At 40.6% G+C, this 21,423-nt stretch overlaps 1 protein-coding gene across 1 annotated transcript in view; it reads left to right on the top strand.

Moving 5' to 3' along the window:
- The first annotated feature begins 16,090 nt into the window (after positions 1–16,090).
- Positions 16,091–21,423, top strand: part of fam20ca (FAM20C golgi associated secretory pathway kinase a) — a 57,325-nt gene continuing 51,992 nt past the window's right edge. The window contains exons 1-2 of the mRNA XM_085158117.1: positions 16,091–17,592; positions 18,047–18,231. Of these exons, the coding sequence (XP_085014243.1) occupies positions 17,042–17,592; positions 18,047–18,231 (736 nt within the window). The 5' untranslated portion in view covers positions 16,091–17,041. The remainder of the gene's footprint in view (positions 17,593–18,046; positions 18,232–21,423) is intronic.

Genomic DNA, 21,423 nt, shown 5'->3' with positions numbered 1-21,423 from the left:
TAATTGAGAAGATTTGTAGAAAATCCCCCTCCTGTGTATATATTGTCTGCATCTCCCTCTGTTCAGTGTGGTGTTCTCCCTCTATTTTGCCTTTTTTTTGCCAGCAATAAAGCTATAAGTTCAACATTCTGCTGAGTCCTGCGTTGGAGGCCCACAACCCACTCGCCACACTCCCTACTCTACATGACAAAAAGAAAAGAGGAGCTTGCTCAGGGCTTATTATGTGGAATGCATGTGCATATATTGGCAAATTAAATGTTACAATGAGCAATTAAGCCCAAGTAATAACTGAAGATGTGTACATGACATAAAGAAAAAACTGCAATATAAAACTCCAAAGAATTTCTATTTCATTGCCACAAGTTTAAATAGCTAGCTAGCTAGCTAGCTATTTTACTGAACTAGCTAGCTAGCTAAGTGAGATAGATAATCTTGGGAACTCTCAGGACTTTTGAGCCCCTATTGATCCCCTCTAAGTTGTGGAGTATAAGATCAAATCTTAATCTTATCACTCCAAACCGAGTGTATTCTATTGTTTTTATTATTTGTAATTTTATTTGATGTGTATATAATTCAAGATGGAAGGAAAGGAACTTAAAGTATTTGAACCATGGTTGTTTTGTGGAGACAACCAAGCCTTTGGCATAATGGATTAGAGGTAAATATTAGTATTTTGCTGATTAAGGTTTGAGTCAAAACTTATGAAATTGTCAATTTCCTTTTCTGCAACAGCATCATAAGCAGTTGAAAGCAGATGGATAGATTAGCTTGGGAGGAGATTGTACATTTGCTTAACATTTTGCTGTAGTCCTATGAGACCTCTGATCTAATGAAGACACACGATAAGCCAGGCAAAAGTTGGCATGGGACATTTTGGCTGAGAGAGGAAGTCAAACAGGGAGCCAGGCCCTGATATTTACTGTAGCAGACCAAATGCCAAGATTAAATGGATCGGAGCCACTTGTCTGCTGGATTTATAATAGAATCTAAAGATCCATCTTAATAATTTACAACATCCATTGTTCATTTGTTAATTTTAATCCAATAATTAACTATAGTTTTATATTTTAGTTATAACCATTTTTTATACTAATTTGTCTTATTTTATTTATTCACCTCTTTTCTTTTTCTATGTAAAAACTGATTCAGCCTGTCTAAAAGATTTTAATGGAAATAACACAAAGCAAAAATCAAGGAGGCAATTCTAGCTCAGCTGTGTCAGGAATAAGGCAGCATGGAACGATGCCTGTTTGGATTGGAAAGCTTTTACTCATCACTTCCTGTCATCCTGATTGCATGTACCCTCATGAAATGTTTCTTGGGGTGGAATTTTCATATATAAGAGGAAGACACATGTCAAGATTTTCATCAAGTTTTAACAAACAGATTGACATGGGGACACACATTATGCAAATAAGCCACCATGTAGTAATTCCCTAAGTTGGCAGTGTCATACTTAAGATGATTATATCAAAATCATTCTGTCTATTTGAATTGTATTTTAATTTGGGAGTACAAAGCTCATTTCGTCCTTTGCCACTGTAAAATAAGAGCATGAATATACATGAAGAACAGTTTAATACAGTAATATCTTCTGATAGCTCTCTAATGTGTGCCAGTGGAAGTGCTGAAAAATGATATTGATGAGATGTGCTGAAACAGCCATCCCACCCCCAGCACATAGAGGTCAGAAGACTGTCTCCAGTAATATTTCATGGTAACATATAAGACAAAACATAGCCCCCAGTTGAAATATGAAGCAGTCCATGTTTTAAAAAAATAAAACGAATAAAAATAATTGAAAAAAAAAACCCTTCAGGAGACAGAATACAATGGACATATCCAAATGTTTAAAACTTCTTGGCACAGACGCACGCATGTATGCCCATGCAAATACACGCCCTGCTGCTGGCTGCTCTGAGCCACCCCCTGACTAAAACCACTTGTTTACTCAGTGATCCCATGCTGGCTTCCAGACCACAGTGACCTGGGAGCAGGGCAACTTTTAGCGGCCTCGCCTGCCCCTGTCCCTGGCTGAAGATCAAGGCTGTCTGGGTTTGCTCAAAACACAGCCACTGAGAACCCAGACTATGTAGGAAGGCGAGAGCGAAACAGGCAGTTGTGTTGACAGGGAAATTAAAATACACAAAAACATGTCTATAACTGTGCTCCTGCTTTGTGAAAACCGATTGTTTCTAATGAATAATACACTGTTATTTAGTAGTGCTCCAAAGAAACATCCAAAAGTGATTGCTTGTTGTTGCTTGTTTTTAATCAGCATGTCTTCTGTTGTTTTTCTTTTTATTAATAATTATGTCTTTTCTGTCAGTGCAAAACTGATTAGGTGCAGGATGATAAATATCATCAGCAGAACAGAGTCAGCAGAACAGCTATATTGTACAAGTTAGCACAAGGATTTTGTCAATATTTCTCAAGAAGGAAGTTAGAGATCAATGAATTCATAACACAAGGGAACCACAAAATCAGCCCTGACATTGCAACTTTAAATAGGTACTGACAGTTGCCCAAAGTAACCCAAAGGTCACCAGTAAACAATGTGGCGTTAATCAAATTTACACCTAATTTGTTGTGCTTGGAAAATCTTAAGGAGGATTCTCTGTGGCAGCTGCAAAATGTAGATAAAAAGATTATTTAGCTTCTTAGCAGGCTCCCATTAAACATAGAGACAAATTGCTCTTTCTTTTTTTTTTTACAGGAAACAATGTTTGCATGTTAAGCAACTTTCTGAACATTGTGGTGTAAACAAGTTTCACACCTGACATGTTGCAGTCAGGATAGGGCCAAGTGGAGCCATCAATATGCAATTACTCTAACGCAATTAAACATGACTCTTCCTCTGCTCTTGTAATCGATACCGATCATTTCCTCTAATCACAGGAAATGTGTCGTCAAGGTCCAGCGGGGGTGTCATTCCTGTAATTAAGCATCTCGTCACAAAAACCACCAAGCAAAACAGGCCACTCGCTCCCACTCTTTAACCTCATCCTTCCTCTACAGTATCCGGTGCTGTCTAATTATGGGCTTCCAGGATTAAAAGTCTTGGCCAAAAAACATTTTCCACAAACAGGAGAGCCATCATCACAAACAAGGTGGCACTGTAATGAAAAGGGAAATGTCTGCCTGCTTCTCAATTGACAAGCCAAGTTTTGTATGAAACACACGTATCTGTTTTTCTTATATTTGGATGTCTGCCATGACTTTTAACGTCTAAATTTTGGAGGTCTAGCCAACGCCCTACAATGACCCATGTGTGAACATGCGAGTGGGAGCAGAGCAGTAACAGGATGTGGCCCATGAGGGATTAGAGCCATGCCAAACACTTGTGTAACAAACAGCCTGTTAAACAGCCAGAGCCAAGAGAGAGTGAGCCCCAGTGTCTACCATACACAAAACAGTGAACAGAGCCACATCATCATACTACCAGACTCTTGGTTGCCCTGGTGACCTGTAACATGTCATGCTAACCTTGCACTGTGGGTAAAATAATGTTCAGGCTGAGTCATCCCAATAAGAGGCAGAGCATAGCAAGTCTGTTTTATAAAGCACAATACACCGCATCAATTTAATGATCTTATGATAAATTATGATATAAGTTTGTCTCTTTGTCATCTTGTTGATCCATGTAGCAAACTTTGAAATTGCAAACATTTATAATGATTTTTACCACCATTTTTAGAGTCATCTTCAAATTTGAAATAAAATTCAGCAATAGTTTGGAAATATTGTGAGACCCTGCTTCCTAATCTCTTGGGAGTGTAAAAATATGTATACATTTACTATTGAGTCATTATAAACAATAGGATGGGTGTGCACAGGTGTCACACCAGATATTGCTGTCCTGTTCTGAAGGTCATTTCAAAAGGGAAATCATACTATACAACAGTTTGTCCATGTTTACCCTGCCTACCAGACAGGCTCATTTCTACTCGCTTGCTTTCAGCCTGGCAAATGTGGGCTGACCAAGTCTTTAGTTCTATCTCCAAAGCTGGTTGTGAGAATGGCAAAACAATCAGCGTCTGGTCTTGTTTGCTTAAAAATTACATAAATTATACAATTTTCTCTAAAACTATAGTGACAGAAGGATTTAAACAAGAGATTCATATTGCATGAAATTAATTTACTTAAATTCCTCTTAGAGTGACATAGAGCATTACAAATGACAGCTGAAAATACATTCATCTTATGATGGGACACTTATGTATCACACTGTCACTGATTTAGATAATGAAAGGTTTTTTTGTGTGTTTTTATGTGAGAGTAACATCATACGTTGGGGTAAAATTGGTATTTGCTTAGGAAAGCAAAACTGGCATTTTATTATGGATTTTCATCATTATTCTTGCAATGATAAACATTTGGTTAAGGTTCGCGGTCATGTGTGAAACAAGTTACACCCAGAGCTGCCACCACGATTTGAGGCCCTTTCTGAAACAACTGCTTTTGCTGTTTTTCTTTTGGAGACTGTGGACTTCCTGCAGAGGTTGGGAAACAGCAGTCAAATATAGTACTTTGTGGTCCTGTACCTTGAAATTAGCACCGCTACCTTAAGTATAGGACCTCAGTAGCCTTTGATTAGACCATGTCCCCAATATCTGGGGCTGCACACTCTATAATGCATTGATCCATTAATTACCTGTATCTTACATTGACATCGATCTGACAACAATTTTCTTGCTGGCCACAGGGAGCAATTTATCTTTCTCTTCAATGCGCTTGATTCTCTCTCCACTGTATCCTAAACCAAGGCTGAAGTAGTGTGACTCCAAGGCTTTTGTATGGCAAACTAAAGGCAATATCCAAAGCTATAAACAAAAATATATTATTTGAAGTGACACTTCACTAACAATATCATCATTATTCACTTGTGCGCGTTACTTTTGTCTGGTTGAGCAGCGATCCAGCTACAGCCCTGCTGGAGGAGATACAGCCCCGCGATATCCCTCTGAGGCATCACATCCCAATGTCCAGAGAGCTAATATGACAGCATATTACCACTGCTACATAGCTAACCAATAACCTCGCTGAAATATAAGCCTGTGCTTGCTACAGTCAGCAGTCACAGGCCTGTCCTTTTTCATTGTTAGGACATTGTTGTCATACCTTTGGACAAGGTGTTAATTTAACCTTCCAAGCGTGATTCCAATGTGATTTTCAGTGATTGTTATTTTTATGTAAACAATATGCATTATAAAAAAGCCACAGCTGCAACAACAATAAATCACATTCTCCTATGTCCTCAAGTGCAAAGACACAAAACAAGTCTCTGTGATAAGCATAATAAGCATAATAACCAGTGAGTTTACTATGTGTTCATATTTTCTTTGTTAGAAGCTTAATAAAGCTTCTAATAAAGCTCTAATTTCTTTGTGGTGAGAAATAGGATTCATAAACAAAAGCATGCGCACACACACACAAAGAGCCAAAAAGGGTGAAATCTGACCTCTGCACACCAAGAGAACAAACACTGTCAAACGTTATAATGAGACGTGGCCTTCATTGTCATTAGTCTGCTTCTCTTCAGGTACTTGACGTCAATAGAGGAAAGATTATCTTCTATCTCAGATCTTGGCATTGTACAGCCTCTGGGCCACATCTGCCCCTTTGTTTGTCCCTGACCGGCCCACATTAGGTCAATGAAAAATTAGGATTCAAGCGTAAATAACTGTGCTTAGTTTGTGCAGTGTAGATTGCTGTGTTTCAGGATTACAACTTGAATGGTCATTCTGAGAATAAACACGCAGAAAAATACAAGAACCTTTCCTATCAAAGCTTTCCACATTGAGGGATGGAGCACTCGAGACCAGCTTAGGTGATTTTCCACCGAATCACAAAAAACAGTAAGCCATCCTCTGATGGTCTGATAGGGACAAGCAGACAATTTTGAATAGTTTTTTTTCCATGGCTATGGACAACAGCTGGGATGTCTTTGGAGGATTACGGAGGAGCTGGAAACAATGCTCTCAGTAAGAGAGACTACAACAGACAGTGAAGGCTGGGCCTGAAGTGGAACAAACTACAAGGTGTTACAACCAATAGATTCCCAGATCTGACAAGGAAAAATGTATTGTTTTTTGTTTTGCTTTGCTTTGCTTTGTTTGGGGGAGGGGGGCATTATAATGTACAACTGCAGGTGTGGTGTAAGTTGTGTTAAAAAAAAAAAGTATAAAAAAAGATGAACCATGCTGTTGATGTTGAAATTAAAATAGTTAACTTTAGCAGGGAAAGAGCACTGTTACGCTTTTGGAGGAGCATGAGATTAAACATGATAACATAGGCTACCACACACCTGTCCAGTGGCTCAGCCTCGGCAAAGTGCTAAAGAGAGTGTGTATCAGAAATTTGAGTTTTCTAAGAAGAATGGTAAATGGTCTGTATTTGTATAGCGCTTTACTAGTCCCTAAGGACCCCAAAGTGCTTTACACATCCAGTCATCCACCCATTCACACACACACTGGTGATGGCAAGCTACATTGTAGCCACAGCCACCCTGGGGCGCACTGACAAAGGCAAGGCTGCTGGACAATGACGCCACCGGGCCCTCTGACCACCAACTCTTGAGCCACGATCACCCCTTTGAAGAAAGGCAAGAACATTCTAAAGCTCTCACATTAAAATGCACTGTTTTGCACAGGTCCAAAACAAAAAAAATTCTCTCAATGAACAAAAACAAAATACTGGGTAACTAAACTACAAGGAAAAATAGCAATTGCAATTTATATAAAGTTAAGTATTTGAAATTTTGCAAAACCATGGACATTTTGTTTATGATTGTTTTGGGGAATCTTAATGAAATTGTGATAAAATGTTTGGTACTATGGATTTTTTGTCTCATGTGTCTCCGTGGGAAATGAACTGCCCACCCCTGCTCTACCTGGTAATTAATCAGGTATTGGACACAACATTGAGAATTGCAATGATCTTCAGTCAAGAAAACTCCAGCCAACAATTGGTCTTTAATTGCCAAGGTTGTGGTAAATATTTCAATTAAATTATTTATGAAAATAAGTAGGGTTGAAGTTATCAAACAGTGAGAGCAGAGGTATTGTACACCAACAAGAAAGAGCAATTCAGTTTCAAATTCAGCAGTTTTATTTGCACACTTTGATATGTGTGCCAGGCAAGGTCATGGATAGATAGTAGGCATGCAAAGTACAGGACACCAGAGTTGGTATTTGTATCCTAAATGTAGGTTTAGCCGACAAAAGCTCTGTGGTCTCTTAGAGAATGTGTTGAATCATCAGCAAAATATTTAAGCAAGCCACTGAAAAGAAAAGAATACAACAGGCTTTCTATTTCTTGTACAGTTAGGCCCAGTTTTTGTTATTTTTACTTTTTTTTTACTGTAACATCAAAAAGGCCCGAAAGACCACATAAGACTACTTAAGAGCATGATGACAGAATTATTTTCCTGGTTAAGAAAAACCCCTTCACAACATCTAACTTGAGTGTTAGCACTGTTTACACTGAAGAACAAGAAGGCCAGAATAGCTGCCTGAAAAAAAACTTTAAAAGCGTCTGCACAGATAGCACCAAAATTAGTTTGTATCAGAATGGCAGAAAAGGTATGGAGAAGAAAACAGAGAGAAACTGCTCATGATCTGAAGCTTCCCACATCACTACGAGAAGCAGCAGAATGAATTCTGGCCTACAGAACAGGGCTATACTCTCTGCTCAGAGTCAGCCAGACTGATCGGACAGCAGTTTTTACTGATGACCCAACAGCATAACAAAAAAGAAAGGCCAACCCAAGAAACAGAGTAGTTTTTCAAGAGCCTGATCAGTCACCCACCAGATCTCAACACTATAGAGCTTGTTTTTTAGTATTAAATGTAAAACTGAAGGCAGTGACCAATGAATAAGTAGCAGCCAAAGGTGACGGTGGTAACGGCCTAGCACAGCATCTCAAGGGAAGAAACGTAGCATTTGATATCCACGCACACCTTTCATCACACTGAATTGAAACTGAAAGTCTGCACTTTAACCTTGATGTTTGATGTCAAACTACAAAAAAGTGTGTCCTTGAAGTGTGCCCACTTCAAGAACCTCTAAGTGAGGTTGATAAGCAAAAGTGTGCTTATGATATAGTATCTACTTCTCCCTTATTCAAGCATCCAACAGTGGAGCATAGAACCTGTCAAAACCAGAAATGTTGATTATTTGCCCCGTTCTAGGTTTCTTATATTTTTGCATATTTGTCACACTTAACTTCTCGAATTTGTAATCAAGTTGTATCTATAAAATTAACATGCTATTAATAAAAAGAACATAATACCAACAGTTAAAAAGTCTGGTGCAGGCAGTTATTATGTTTAGGGGGCAAATACTTTTTCAAACAGGTAGGTTTGGGTAGCTTTTTCTACTTAATGAAAGAAATCAACATTTAAAAAGAAAAAAGATTATTTAAAAAACATGTGAAATAACTATTATCATTAAAACTGAGTATGTTTGATATTAATAAGTATAAGTGGAAAAAATGGAGACCTGTCAGCTGGCCTTTGTATGAAGTGAGACCTTAAGTAACAACAATACTTTTTTGATGAACGATGGACAGTTGAGAGTTCACTGGTCAATCACTCTGATGGCAGATGGACCAGTGGCTGTTGTTACCTTGTCAAGTCTATTTTAGGAAATCTATCCATGTACACCTACCAGTTCAGACAAAACATATATCCTTTCTATGACTCATTTTCAAGGTCACACCCTTGTGTTTTTCAAATTGAAAATCCCTGAGCTCAGTTTTACCCCGTGAGTCTTTGAGATAAAGAGATCAACACAGCGGGACCACTGTAGAGCTGCTCATGGCACCAGTGGTCTCATTATTCTAATTATGCAGCGTGCTGTGATTAGCAAAGGGTCCAAATGAAAGATGTAATGTGACCCGTGTGGTAGAGTAATGTTTTATATAGAAATCCTGCACATTAAAACGACCATAACATGAATGCATTCACTGTATTCCATTTGACATTATTGGGCAGTAACTGAAATTGAAAGCATGTAAAAGGGTTCAATTTAAGGTCACGTACTTAGACACAGACACACGTAAACACCCTACAACAATATATTACTGCTAAGTTAGAGCAAAAGAATTTTAATAAAAATGGGTCTGACCAAAAACAAGTTTTATTGAGTTAGTAGGTGGAATTATTTTAGCCTGAAGTACAGACGCCTAGCCTCATTAATGGGCCCTTTTCACACAATTTTCCTCATATGTCCCCAAAGAAGACCATTTTCAACCTGTTTTCAGTCATGTGAATAAATGTGCCATTACTCAGCACCCACCCTCACAATAATTTTCTCTCTTTCCATTTCTGTCAGTAGCGTTCAGATTCCCTCAGCCACGCCTTCCTTTCTTTTATCCTGGCAGCAGTGTTCAGTGACACGCCATTTGTCAAAACAGCGCTTTTATTGCTTTTACTTGGTCACACTGTTCTCTAATTATAATCTATACTTGTGACATTTGCACAGCCATTTCTCCCTCATCTTGATATTAGCTGTGTAACAAATCATCAGGCTCATATAACTGCCTACCAGGGTTATATGGGACTGAACCTACCTGTGCTTTTATGGATAGCAGTAATAAAAAAAAAAGATGTATATTTATATAAATGGATCAGAAATGTGTTTTGCCTTCATCCAGTACTAAAGTTATAAAACCTATGTTGTTAAATAACCAGATTAATTTGATGTTAGTATAGTCTGGAAGCTCAAGTTGAACTGTGGAAAGTCTACTTCCAACCCGAGGAACAGCCGAGCCCTACGGTCAAATATTCAGACACACAGACAGAGAAAAAAAAATATTCATCAGTGGATTCCAATGGACCCCACTAGACCAGACTATGCATTGATTTTTTTTCCATCTGTTCCCTCCCTCTCCTTCCCTTCCTTCATTTTAAACATAAGGCGATTCATTCTTCAATTCCCAGAGCTAATCAAAATGTTATAAGACCAGCTTCCACTATGAAATGCAGCATGACTGTGGATCCCCAAGTAACTGAACTTCTCCATCTTCAGTCACTTTTCCTTCTTTGGGTCAAAGGTTACCATTATTTCCAGAAACAAATTAGATGCAGAGAAACTGCACTGGGAATGATGCCTCAGGACCAAGAAATATTGTATGTGTAACCTGAAAAAACTGCTGCAATATTAGTAGCTTTAGGAACCTTAAAAAATTTAACTATTATAACCTAACACAATAGGCCATGTGAAAACCTGAATAAATTGCTGCTAATTCTTATTATAGGTCATTCAGCCTTCTTGCCTTTCATTCTCATATCTCATGATATTATTGTTGTAGTAAGTATATTACTAAATACTATATCACTGGGAGTTATTTGAGAAAACTAATGTCACAAAAGCCTGGATGTGCTTGTGAAACTGGATTGTTTTATATAGCAGTACACAGTTTATTGTTGGCCATGACAATAAAATGGTGCAATGCTTTTATAAAATGTTCTAGGTGCATAAAAACAAAAAAAAACAAAAAACAAGGGGCGCTCGTAACTGACTGCTACTTACGTCATAATAAGCTGTATCACATATTCCTGGGCTTTTGTGGATATAAATGAGACGCTATTGTTGTGAAAGTAAAATGATAAGATGTTTTCGTAGGTGCTGTAGGTGCAATATATATATATATATATATATATATATATATATATATATATATATATATAGGGATAGATAGATAGATAGATAGATATATGGCTGGATACTGGAATGCCTAGAATTGTACAAGATCAATGGGACCCTAAGAGCCTTCATCAGGAACTCAATGGGGATGTGGCGTACAACACTAGAGGCCAACTCCAAGCCCATAGCACAAATCACCATCAAGTGCGGGATCTACCAAGGAGATGCTCTGTCCCCACTGCTGTTCTGCATAGGCCTGAACCCCCTCAGTGAGATCATTAACAAGACTGGCTACGGATACCGACTACGGAACGGAGCAGTTGTCAGCCACCTCCTGTACATGGATGACATCAAGCTGTATGCCAAGAGTGAACGAGACATCGATTCACTGATCCACACTACCAGGCTATACAGCAATGACATTGGAATGTGGTTCGGGCTGGAGAAGTGTAGTCGGATGGTAACAAAGAGAGGGAAGGTAGTCAGAACTGAGGGGATTGAACTACCAGAAGGCAACATTACAGACATAGAGGACAGTTACAAGTACCTGGGGATCCCGCAGGCGAATGGGAACCATGAAGAGGCCGCTAGGAAAGCTGCAACCACCAAGTACCTGCAGAGGGTCAGGCAAGTCCTGAGGAGTCAGTTGAACGGTAAGAACAAGATCCGGGCCATCAACACGTACGCCCTGCCCGTGATCAGGTACCCTGCTGGGGTAATAGGCTGGCCAAAGGAGGAGATAGAAGCCACTGACATAAAGACAAGAAAGCTCCTTACCATGCATGGAGGGTTTCACCCCAAGTCCAGCACCCTGAGGCTGTACGCTAAGCGGAAGGAAGGGGGCCGGGGACTGGTGAGTGTCAGCACCACAGTCCAGGATGAGACAACGAACATCCAAGAATACATCACGAAGATGGCCCCAACTGACAGCGTGCTCAGTGAATACCTCAGGCAGCAGAAACCTAAGAAAGAGGAGGGAGACGAGGAACCATCATGGAAGGACAGGCCCCTGCACAGTATGTACCACCGGCAGATAGAGGAGGTGGCTGATATCCAGAAATCCTACCAGTGGCTGGACAAAGCTGGACTGAAAGATAGCACAGAGGCACTAATCATGGCAGCACAAGAACAAGCTCTGAGTACAAGATCCATAGAGGCTGGGGTCTATCACACCAGGCAAGACCCCAGGTGCAGGCTGTGTAAAGATGCCCCAGAGACAATCCAGCACATAACAGCAGGGTGCAAGATGCTAGCAGGCAAGGCATACATGGAACGCCATAACCAAGTGGCCGGCATAGTGTACAGGAACATCTGTGCTGAGTATAACCTGGAAGTCCCGAGGTCAAAATGGGAAATGCCCCCAAGGGTGGTGGAGAATGACCGAGCTAAGATCCTGTGGGACTTCCAGATACAGACGGACAAAATGGTGGTGGCTAACCAACCGGACATAGTGGTGGTAGACAAACAGAAGAAGACGGCCGTAGTGATCGATGTAGCGGTTCCGAATGACAGCAATATCAGGAAGAAGGAACACGAGAAGCTGGAGAAATACCAAGGGCTCAGAGAAGAGCTCGAGAGGATGTGGTGGGTGAAGGTAACGCCCATTTAGGATAGCCGCACGTTTTGAGTGCTTCCTTTACATTCATGTGTTCCTTCTTTTTTCCTTCAGGCTTAGAGGGAACATGTTCTGCCCGGTGGTGTAGGGTCCTAATTACTCCAAGTTTGTGTTCTAAATGGGCGTTCTTAAAGTCAGCAAAGAGGCACAGAAAAGAAGATCAGACACCAGCGAGGGAGGATAAGAAGGACAGACGCAACAACATTGTCATCCCCTATGTAGCCGGTGTATCAGAGAAACTCAGGAGGGTTTTCTCCAAGCATGACATCCCGGTGCATTTCAGACCTAGCAACACGCTCAGACAAAAACTGGTTCACCCGAAAGACAAAACGCCAAAACACAGACTTAACAATGTGGTGTATGCCGTACAGTGCAGCGAGGAATGCCCAGACCTCTACATTGGAGAGACAAAACAGCCACTTCACAAGCGCATGGCACAACACAGAAGAGCCACCTCCACAGGACAAGACTCAGCTGTCCATCTGCATCTAAAGGATAAAGGACACTCTTTCGAGGATGCCAATGTTCACATTTTGGACAGAGAGGACAGATGGTTTGAAAGAGGAGTGAAAGAAGCCATCTATGTCCACTGTGAGCGACCATCTTTGAACAGAGGCGGTGGTTTACGACACCAACTCTCTGCCATCTATAATCCAGTTTTGAGATCCCTTCCCAGACGCCTTAACGCCCACTCACATCCTGGGCCATCTGACCTCAGGAATTCGCATGATAAGGTGGGGCCAGGTTTCACAATAAACTCACCCGAAACTCTGGCTGATTGGGACCCACACCCAGTTCCACACCTTGGCTCATGTGATTAGAGGATCATCAGGGGGTCCTTTTGTCCCTCTGTGGGGGGACACTCCCACTAGGTTTATATCTGGGACTCTCCACCATTTGACCTTAGAACTGAAGAAGCTTCTCGGATGAGAGGTGAAACGTCTTCAAGTAACTTAAAGAAGTCCAGACGCTTTTCTTTGCAAGCTCCTTTGACTACGATGACCTGGATGACTGAGAACCTTCACAGATATATATATATATATATATATATATATATATATTAGCTTGTTGCTTCATGGTTGCCAGGTAATGTGACGACATCATGATATATCATGAATAACTGAACTTTTGTGGATAGAAATTAGATGTTCATGTAAAAAATGATACTGTGCTTTCATTAGGAGCTAGATATACATAAATGCCCATTGTTAGGTGGTTGCTAAGCAAGATGATAATGTCTCATATAGCTGATACACTGCACATGTGAACCTTCAAGGACCAAAGATGTGCCTGTGTGCAAAGTTTTCAAATTCTGATCATATACAAGGACTTTGCAGCCACAAAAGCAAATAAACACACAGCCAAAGGGATTTCCTTTATTACACTAAGATACTGAACCAATCAGGCATAACATTATGATCACCTGCCTAATGTTGTGTTGGTTCCCCTTTTGCTTCCAAAAGAGCAAAAAAACAACAACCAGCAATAACTTTATTTGGCAATTTGAGCTAAAGTCTTTTGATCGGACCACAAGAGTCAGCCTTTGCTACCCACATGCATCTATGAGCCTTGGCCCGCCCATGAACCCATCCATGGTTCACCACTGTCCCTTCCTTGGACCGCTTTTGATAGATGCTGGCCACTGCAGATTGGGGAACATCCCACAAGATCTGCAGTTTTAGAGATGCTCTGACTGAGTCGTCTAGCCATCACATCTTAGCCCCTAAATCAAACATATCTATATGCTTCCCCATTTTTCCTGCTTCTAATGACGAAAATGTTCACTTGCTCCCTATTATATCCCACCCAATAAGAGGTGGAACAATGAAGAGATAATTAGTGTTATTTACTTCACCTGTCAGTGGTCATAATGTTATGACCAATTAGTGTATAACACATCAGTGTGCATCAATTACTGTTTCTTCAAAAAAAGGTGGACATTTTATGTTTTTAATTAGTTTCTTGATATTATAATTCCACATAATGTTAGGTTTTAAAACTGCTTGCAATTTGAATATCTTCCTAATTTCAGTGGATTCTTATCATGTGTGCACGTGCCAATTTGTTTTGTTTGGAGCATGAGATGAACTGGGACAGCAGGCCTGCTTTGGGGGAACAATTTGTTTGCTTGTTAGCTTTAAGATCTTGTTTTATTTAGATGCACAAATCTGGCAGTGGCATGAACTCCAGCTCAGTGCCTCTGGGAAGAGGGGCACACGCCAAATGAAGCTCTTCCAATCGAGCCCACTTAGTGAGCCTTCTACACCATTCAAGCACAAGCCAAAGAAGCATGTTTAATTTGTTCAATTTATTACTTTGTGTATTTTTTTACTGCTAAGGACTTTACTTTTTTCTTTTTTAAAATCATATAGCAAGGTTAAATAGAACATATTTCCCTTTTTTCTGTCAGTCAAAAAGTATAGATTTTACAATTTGAACTCAATAGCACCTTCGGAGTTGGGGAGAAAGTCTAGTCCCAGATATAAGTGCCAGCTGCAGAAATTGCTGTAAATCTTTTGTCCCTGTGAAATTATAAATAAAATATGTTTCACTAAATAGAAAAAAAAATCACCTCTCAGAAGACCAGCTGGTGTGTTTTCACTGCACAATTTCCACAGGTGTGAGTTTTTACTTCTGGACAATAAATAACCAAAACCTTTTTGAACATAACAAATTAATCAGGGGATGAAAATTGCTGCTCTCAAAAATAGAATTTAAGGGAACATAATGGAATAAGAACAGGCTTGGTTAATCCTTTAACATCACAACTCAAAATTACCCCATTACAAGTCAGAAAGACATTTACATTGGTCATCAAGGGAGGATGTGTGAGTGACCCAGCAGGGATCTTCCACTGATCTGTACGGAACCTGTGATGAACCAAGTGGAAATCTAGGTTAATTTCCTTTTGATTCATGATTCGTGTGGCTTACATGTACCTAAATATGCATTAAAATAGATTTCTGATAATCAAACAAACAATCCATGTAATTTGAAAGCCTAAAACGTCTGCAGCTCTGTGCAGCGATTATTTCTTTCTTGTGATTTTATTTATATATAGTAGAATGTACAAATCCTGACAAACAAGCTATTACTTGCTACTTGCTGTTTGCTTCAAAAGCAACGTGCTGTCAAAGACTCCAAATGTCCAAGCGCATTTAAAAAGAAATAAACAAGATGATAGCTTGATAAATATGCCAACACATTTGGGCATTATGTGACTTTTATTATGTGGGAAGTACATTTTCTTCTGAAACAGAATTTCGAGGAAGCATTTTGGGTTGGATTTATTTTTTTCCTCTGATGCCAGTAACCAAAAACTGAGTTACAGTAAATGACGACTTTATGCTCACGCTTCAATTAAGGTTTCCATGGACACCGCTCCAGCTCCTTATTACCCTGTGACTCTTGGATGTCAAAGCAGGAATTTACAAGCACATTTCCTTGACTGTAACAATGCCACTGCAAGACTTCTGACCTAAATGACAATTTTCCATGTTTCTATAAATTTTATAAGAAATAGCAAGGACTCACCCACTACCACCTCAACAATAACAACAATAATAGTCATGGCTAATTCACAGTTAAAATTAATTTCTTGTATTTCTCCAGTTCGTCTAAAACACTCATTTCCTTCATCCCTCTATTGAATGTCCCAGGTTAATTTACCCAATTCCTTATTTTGATAATGATCCAAAAGAACACATCAAGCACATGCAGTAGGAATACATACCCATTGCCCTCCGTGTGATACAGGATGCACAATGTTTCAGGTAGTTCCAACGCCCTCTGGCTGTGTGCGGGGGACTTGCAGCCTTACAGGGTTTCAGCATACAGCTTTTTATCCCCGAAGCTCGCCTTTCATGTCACTAGTGCTACTTGTATGTGCAGACGCAGCCAATCTCTTCCTCATGACGCCACCGAGGTTGGGCTCAGAGGGCTTCGATCATAATATTTAACACACCCACTCTGGATGGACACTTGGAAGGAAGACAAGGCAGTGCTGAGAGGAGAAATCACAACCAGGATCCCACACACCTGCCGGCCAGCCTGCCAAGCCAGTCTCTGATTTGACTTCAGCGACGTTTGCAGACAGCAGCAGCTTTGTGAAGAAGCGGGGCAGCATCCAGGCATCTTGCAGCGGATCACCTGTTATTTGGGGGTTTTTTTGTTTTTGTTTTTTATTATTATTGTTATTATTATTCCTCTTTCTGTTTATAAATTGATCGTAAATGTTAGGAAACCTGTTCTTTTGTGGACTACGTTATATCAGTGTCATCCTGTTACTTTCCTCTGAAGACAGTTATGACGCGGTTGATATCTCACTCCGTGCTGGCAGCGACACAGGGAAGCAGATTTGAAGAAGACTATTGATGCTTTTAGCAGGACCCCACTCCCTTCTCTTAGCCTAAGATACATCTTCAGTGAGATTTATTTAGTCACTCGTCCTCCTGACACTATAGGCTATCCTGCTCAACAAGGCAATGAATGAAGAGCACTTCCTGAGCCAGCAAAGTGTCCGGGTTTTCACAATGTGTTGGTCTTTCCACCTGTCTGGGAATGAATCGTTGGGACTGTTTTAAATATTAAACACCGCACATAAAATGGGCTTTTTAAACATAGGCTGACGCTCATTATGTATGGAGCGATCATAGAGAATTCCCAAAGTAACATCGTTGTCTCGTCCTCAGAAAACAGTGTTAGACACCAATGTCGGTGCTGTAGCTAAGGTGCGCTTAAAGCTTGCTATAAAATATATATTTATAGAGGCTAAACATGATCTTGTTTCGCAAATTCAGAGTCCTGATACTTATGGTGTTTTTGGTTGCGTGCACCATGCACATCATGATAGACTTGTTACCAAAACTAGAGAAGCGGGCGACGGGAGCGGAGAGCGGGGACGGCGGCTGCCAGTGCGCACACCACACGGGCGGGGAGTCGCAGGGCTGGGGAAAGCAGCGAGCCAGGACGGCGGCTGAAGCCGGCTGGCCTAATAAGCACACGCTGCGAATCCTGCAGGATTTCAGCAACGAGCCGAGCTCCAACCTCACATCGCATTCCCTGGAAAAGATCACCACCGCCGGGGACAGGGCGGACTCTTTCCGGCGGATGAAAACGTTGGCGGGGAAGGCAGATGACCACAAGCCGCTGATGGGAGACGCAAGCGGGGGTCGGACCGTCCCTTCCCGTGCTGTCTCACGACTTTCTCGCCTGTTTGAGCATCCTTTATACAAGGTTGAGCTTCCGCCTCTCACGGACGATGACACTCTGTTTAACGTCAACAACGACATCAGATTTTATCCCAGAGCAACAGGGAACCAGGGATGGTAAGCCGACGAGATTTAAATTAAACTTGTGTGATTTAAACGGGTCCATGAACAGCTAGAGTGCTCTGACTTCAACATGTTTGCTCTATTAAGAAGTCATTTTGTCACCCAGGTCTTTTACTTTTATATAAGGTTTAAAATTACTCCTGTTCTATTCTATCATGTCCATTCAGAACAACAAATCTATTTTATTTCCTTATCAGTCTTCACCTCTCTCTCTATCTATTTTCTTTGTTTGAGCACCCAACTTGGCCTCTGCTTTCCATCATGCTGGATTTTGTTTTCTTTTCATTGTCTTGGATTATCCATAGCCAGCCAGGCAGCATTTTGTTTTTTGTTGTTTGTTTGTTTTGTTTTGTTTTTAAAAAGCATCTGTTATAAGCTTGTATTGTTCTTTGTCTACTCCTTCACCATCACTTATACCTTCCCACTCTTCTCCTCACTTGCTTGTCAGGCACAATGAGGACGGAAACGAAGACGAAGAGGAGTTCTCTCCAACTGAAGAGGTGACAGCAGAATCTTACCCCAACTGGCTGCGATTCCACATCGGGATCAACCGCTATGAGCTCTACTCCCGACACAGCCCTGTGCTCGATGCCCTGCTGAAGGACCTGGTCACACAAAGGCTCACCAGCGTAGGTGAGTTAGTCAGCTATGCTGAAAAGGTGTATGTGTGGGTGTGTGAAGTTGAGGATTTGATGGGGTCTGCAGTTAAACTCTTTTATCTGGTCTGTGTTGATCAATTTCTAACTGTTAGATTCTGGCTTGTCATTTTGGCCTACAGCAGCAATGTCCCAACTAACTTAAAGATATTTTCCCTAATTATACTCAAGGTTCAATGTTATACTAATGTGTGAAAAATGCAACTTGGGAAGGCTTTTTCACCTTGGCATGAACAAAAAAAAACTTTGACATAAAATTTGAAAACTGTAAAAAGTGGAGTGCCTCTGGACCTGCTTGTTTTTCCTAATGACTCCTAAATTATTTGAAGTGTAACAATTATATAATCAGGATTTTTGATAGAAATTCATTTGACACTCTTACACTGGAAGGATAGTGTTGTATTCAAATTCCCTTTTGTTTTTTGTTCCATTCAATCACAGTATTTCACTGAGATCTGCACTGTGTCACTAAAAATTAAAGTGGAGCACCAGGAATTTTTTATCTGAGAAAAAAATATAAATAAAAAGTTGTAGGGGTTTTTTTTTTCATCTTAAATCAGACAAGCTTAATAACTGGGAAAAACTGGAAGAAACATTTGAGGAGAACTTCCTCCCCATCAACTCTGAATGTCACAACATTGTTTTCATTTCTAAACACCCATTACTCTCTTTTGGAAATGCTTTTCTTTTAAAGCAGATTATAAATGAGCGCAACAGTAAGAGCTGCTAAAAAAGTTGTTGTTTTCTCTATGTAATGAGATCAGATGTTATAAGGCAGATGTGCATTACATCGTTACCACTGTGGCCAAACTTCCTTTGAGTAAATGTGAGTAATAATCATGACCACAATCCCAAACTGAGACCATTTGTTCCCTTTATGATGAAAATTTTTGTCGAGGTGCTTCTGATGTTTTTGTTGTTGTTCTTGTGGGGAATGTTAGTTACTTATGCCTATTTAGCCTCCAGTACTTGTTGTATTTGTCTGGTGTCTCAATATTACTACATCCTCGTTCTCTCAAAGAACACTCACAATTTCTCGTTCTACACATCTCCTTCACTTTAGCACTCTCTCTGCCTTTAACCCTTCTTTTCTGTTTTTCAACAAAAGACAATATAATTGCTCAGGGCCAGACATACCTACAAAGATACTGTCTGTCTGCAGTGAAGCAGTGCTTATGTGTGTTTATATGTCTGTGTGTGTGTGTTTGTGTTAGCGTGCACGCCCTGGAGGCATGCATTAAAGCATTTGTGCCCCATAATTAGCACAAACACTTAGCTGTCTCAACAAAAATGACAAATCAGACACAGCATTAGAAAGTTTTCTTCATCAGCATTTTCTCCTCACTGGTGCCCTGCCCCCCCCCCCCCCCTTTCTTCCCTCCTTTGTGTCTGTCTCTCTGTTGGGGCAGGCTGTGGCCTTTTGTTCAGTCTTCAGCTGCACTCATAAATCATACGCACAGTAACATGAGGTGATACAGGTGAGAGCAAGATGGATTTATCATTGCCGCATGAGAGGGGGAATCTCAGAGCGTTGGACGAGGCCTGGAGCATATCTGAAAGACCTGCGAGCAGGAAGGTGTAGAGAATAAGACAGCGACATCGATTCACTTGTGGTCTCCTGGAGAAACAGAGCAAGATAGATGGTTAGATCAACACAAATGCATACTCTCGGGCACAGCTGAGACAGATGGGAGAATCTTAAGAATGTTTTGTTGTGGGTTTGTTGCTGTTCAAGTCATGTGTGATTGCACGTCAGTGCAGAGACAATCCAGTGAAACAATCAGCCAAGCTTTAGCGGGATTTTTCACTGCGGATTACCTTTTTCTAGTTCTCGATTAGAAGGTGGATTTTTATGAAGGCCTGCGCTGAGCAATGAATTCAAGAATTGTGGCTTATGTGTTCAAGGTCATGGCATTAAATCATAGTTCAGTCATTTGCAATCTCTTAAAGGTTTTAGATTCGTTGTATAGCTGCACCAAGTTTGAGGATTACTCTAGGGTGCTATTCACTTGACCTGGCTTCAGCAAATCTGTCATATGTGAAGGCCAAATGCTCTCCGTGTATTTTTTTTAGCTTTGCATTCACTCAGCATTCATCCTCTGTCATAAAGAAAAGGCACTGACCTGAGGTTATGTAGGTTGTACTGTTGTGTGCAACAGTGTATGTAAAAATCCAAAAGCTTTTGAAAATGAGTCACGGTAAATGGAGAGGCTTGCCAGCACTGAGTATGATGAATTCAGACAGACAGAGCATAACAGAGAGAATGTGAATACAAGGATGACATATCCAACTAAAAAGAGAGGGGAAAAAAGCAGAGGAACACACCGTGAGAGCTCTGAGAGAAACAACAAGAGAGTCAATGAAGACAAAAGACAGCTCGGTGCAGGGGGTAGAGTTCAGTCAGCTACTCAGCCAGCAATCCAGTCAGTAAGTGGGTCCACTACAGGGGGCTTATGTGGATATTGGGGTTAGGCAGAAGTGCTGTGTTGTGTAATATGATCAAGTTAATGCGCTGTAATAAATGGGCAAATACCCGAAAGCTTGTCCATTGTGACAGAAACACAAAGCAGTTGGGCAGGCCTGGCGGTCTCTTTGTTTGAGTCGAAGGAAAGCAGGAATCTCACAGTGAGCCTCCATCACCCTCTGGGAGACACCATGGACATGACTGATAGTCAGTGACATATGCCCTGGCTCATCTCCCCGAGTACAGGAGGTTAATTTGTGGGAATGAAAAGGGAAGTCACTACAGTGAATCCAGTGTGCACAAGAAACTTGCTGACAATGCGTTCAATTCATGAAGGCTTACAGACAAACATCTGGTGAGACTCATGTTTCTTATATTATGTAGCTTGTAGCTAAACACACATGGATGGAAGTCTACATTTAGGTCACTTTATTGGACAAACAGACAGATAGTGAGGGGTTGATTGATATGGAACAACAGGTTCAGGCATCCTGGAGTCAAACCATAATAATGTGCTATGTGCCTAAAATATTTTCAACAATGTGCTCCTGTTGAGGCAGCGTATGTGAACTTTATTTACTAAAATTGAAGGGGCTTCTTTTCCTCAATCACTGATATTTTGTCATTCTCAGAGCAACATGTTCTTCTAAAGTTGCATGCATGCTGCGAGAACACACAGTCGCTCTTTTTCATTCAGATAAACTG

The sequence above is a fragment of the Neolamprologus multifasciatus genome, chromosome 4 (genome assembly GCF_963576455.1).
Source record: "Neolamprologus multifasciatus chromosome 4, fNeoMul1.2, whole genome shotgun sequence".
NCBI classification, from domain to species: Eukaryota; Metazoa; Chordata; class Actinopteri; order Cichliformes; family Cichlidae; genus Neolamprologus; species Neolamprologus multifasciatus.
Note: the sequence above shows the minus strand (reverse complement) of the source record. Positions and strands in the feature narration are given on the sequence as shown.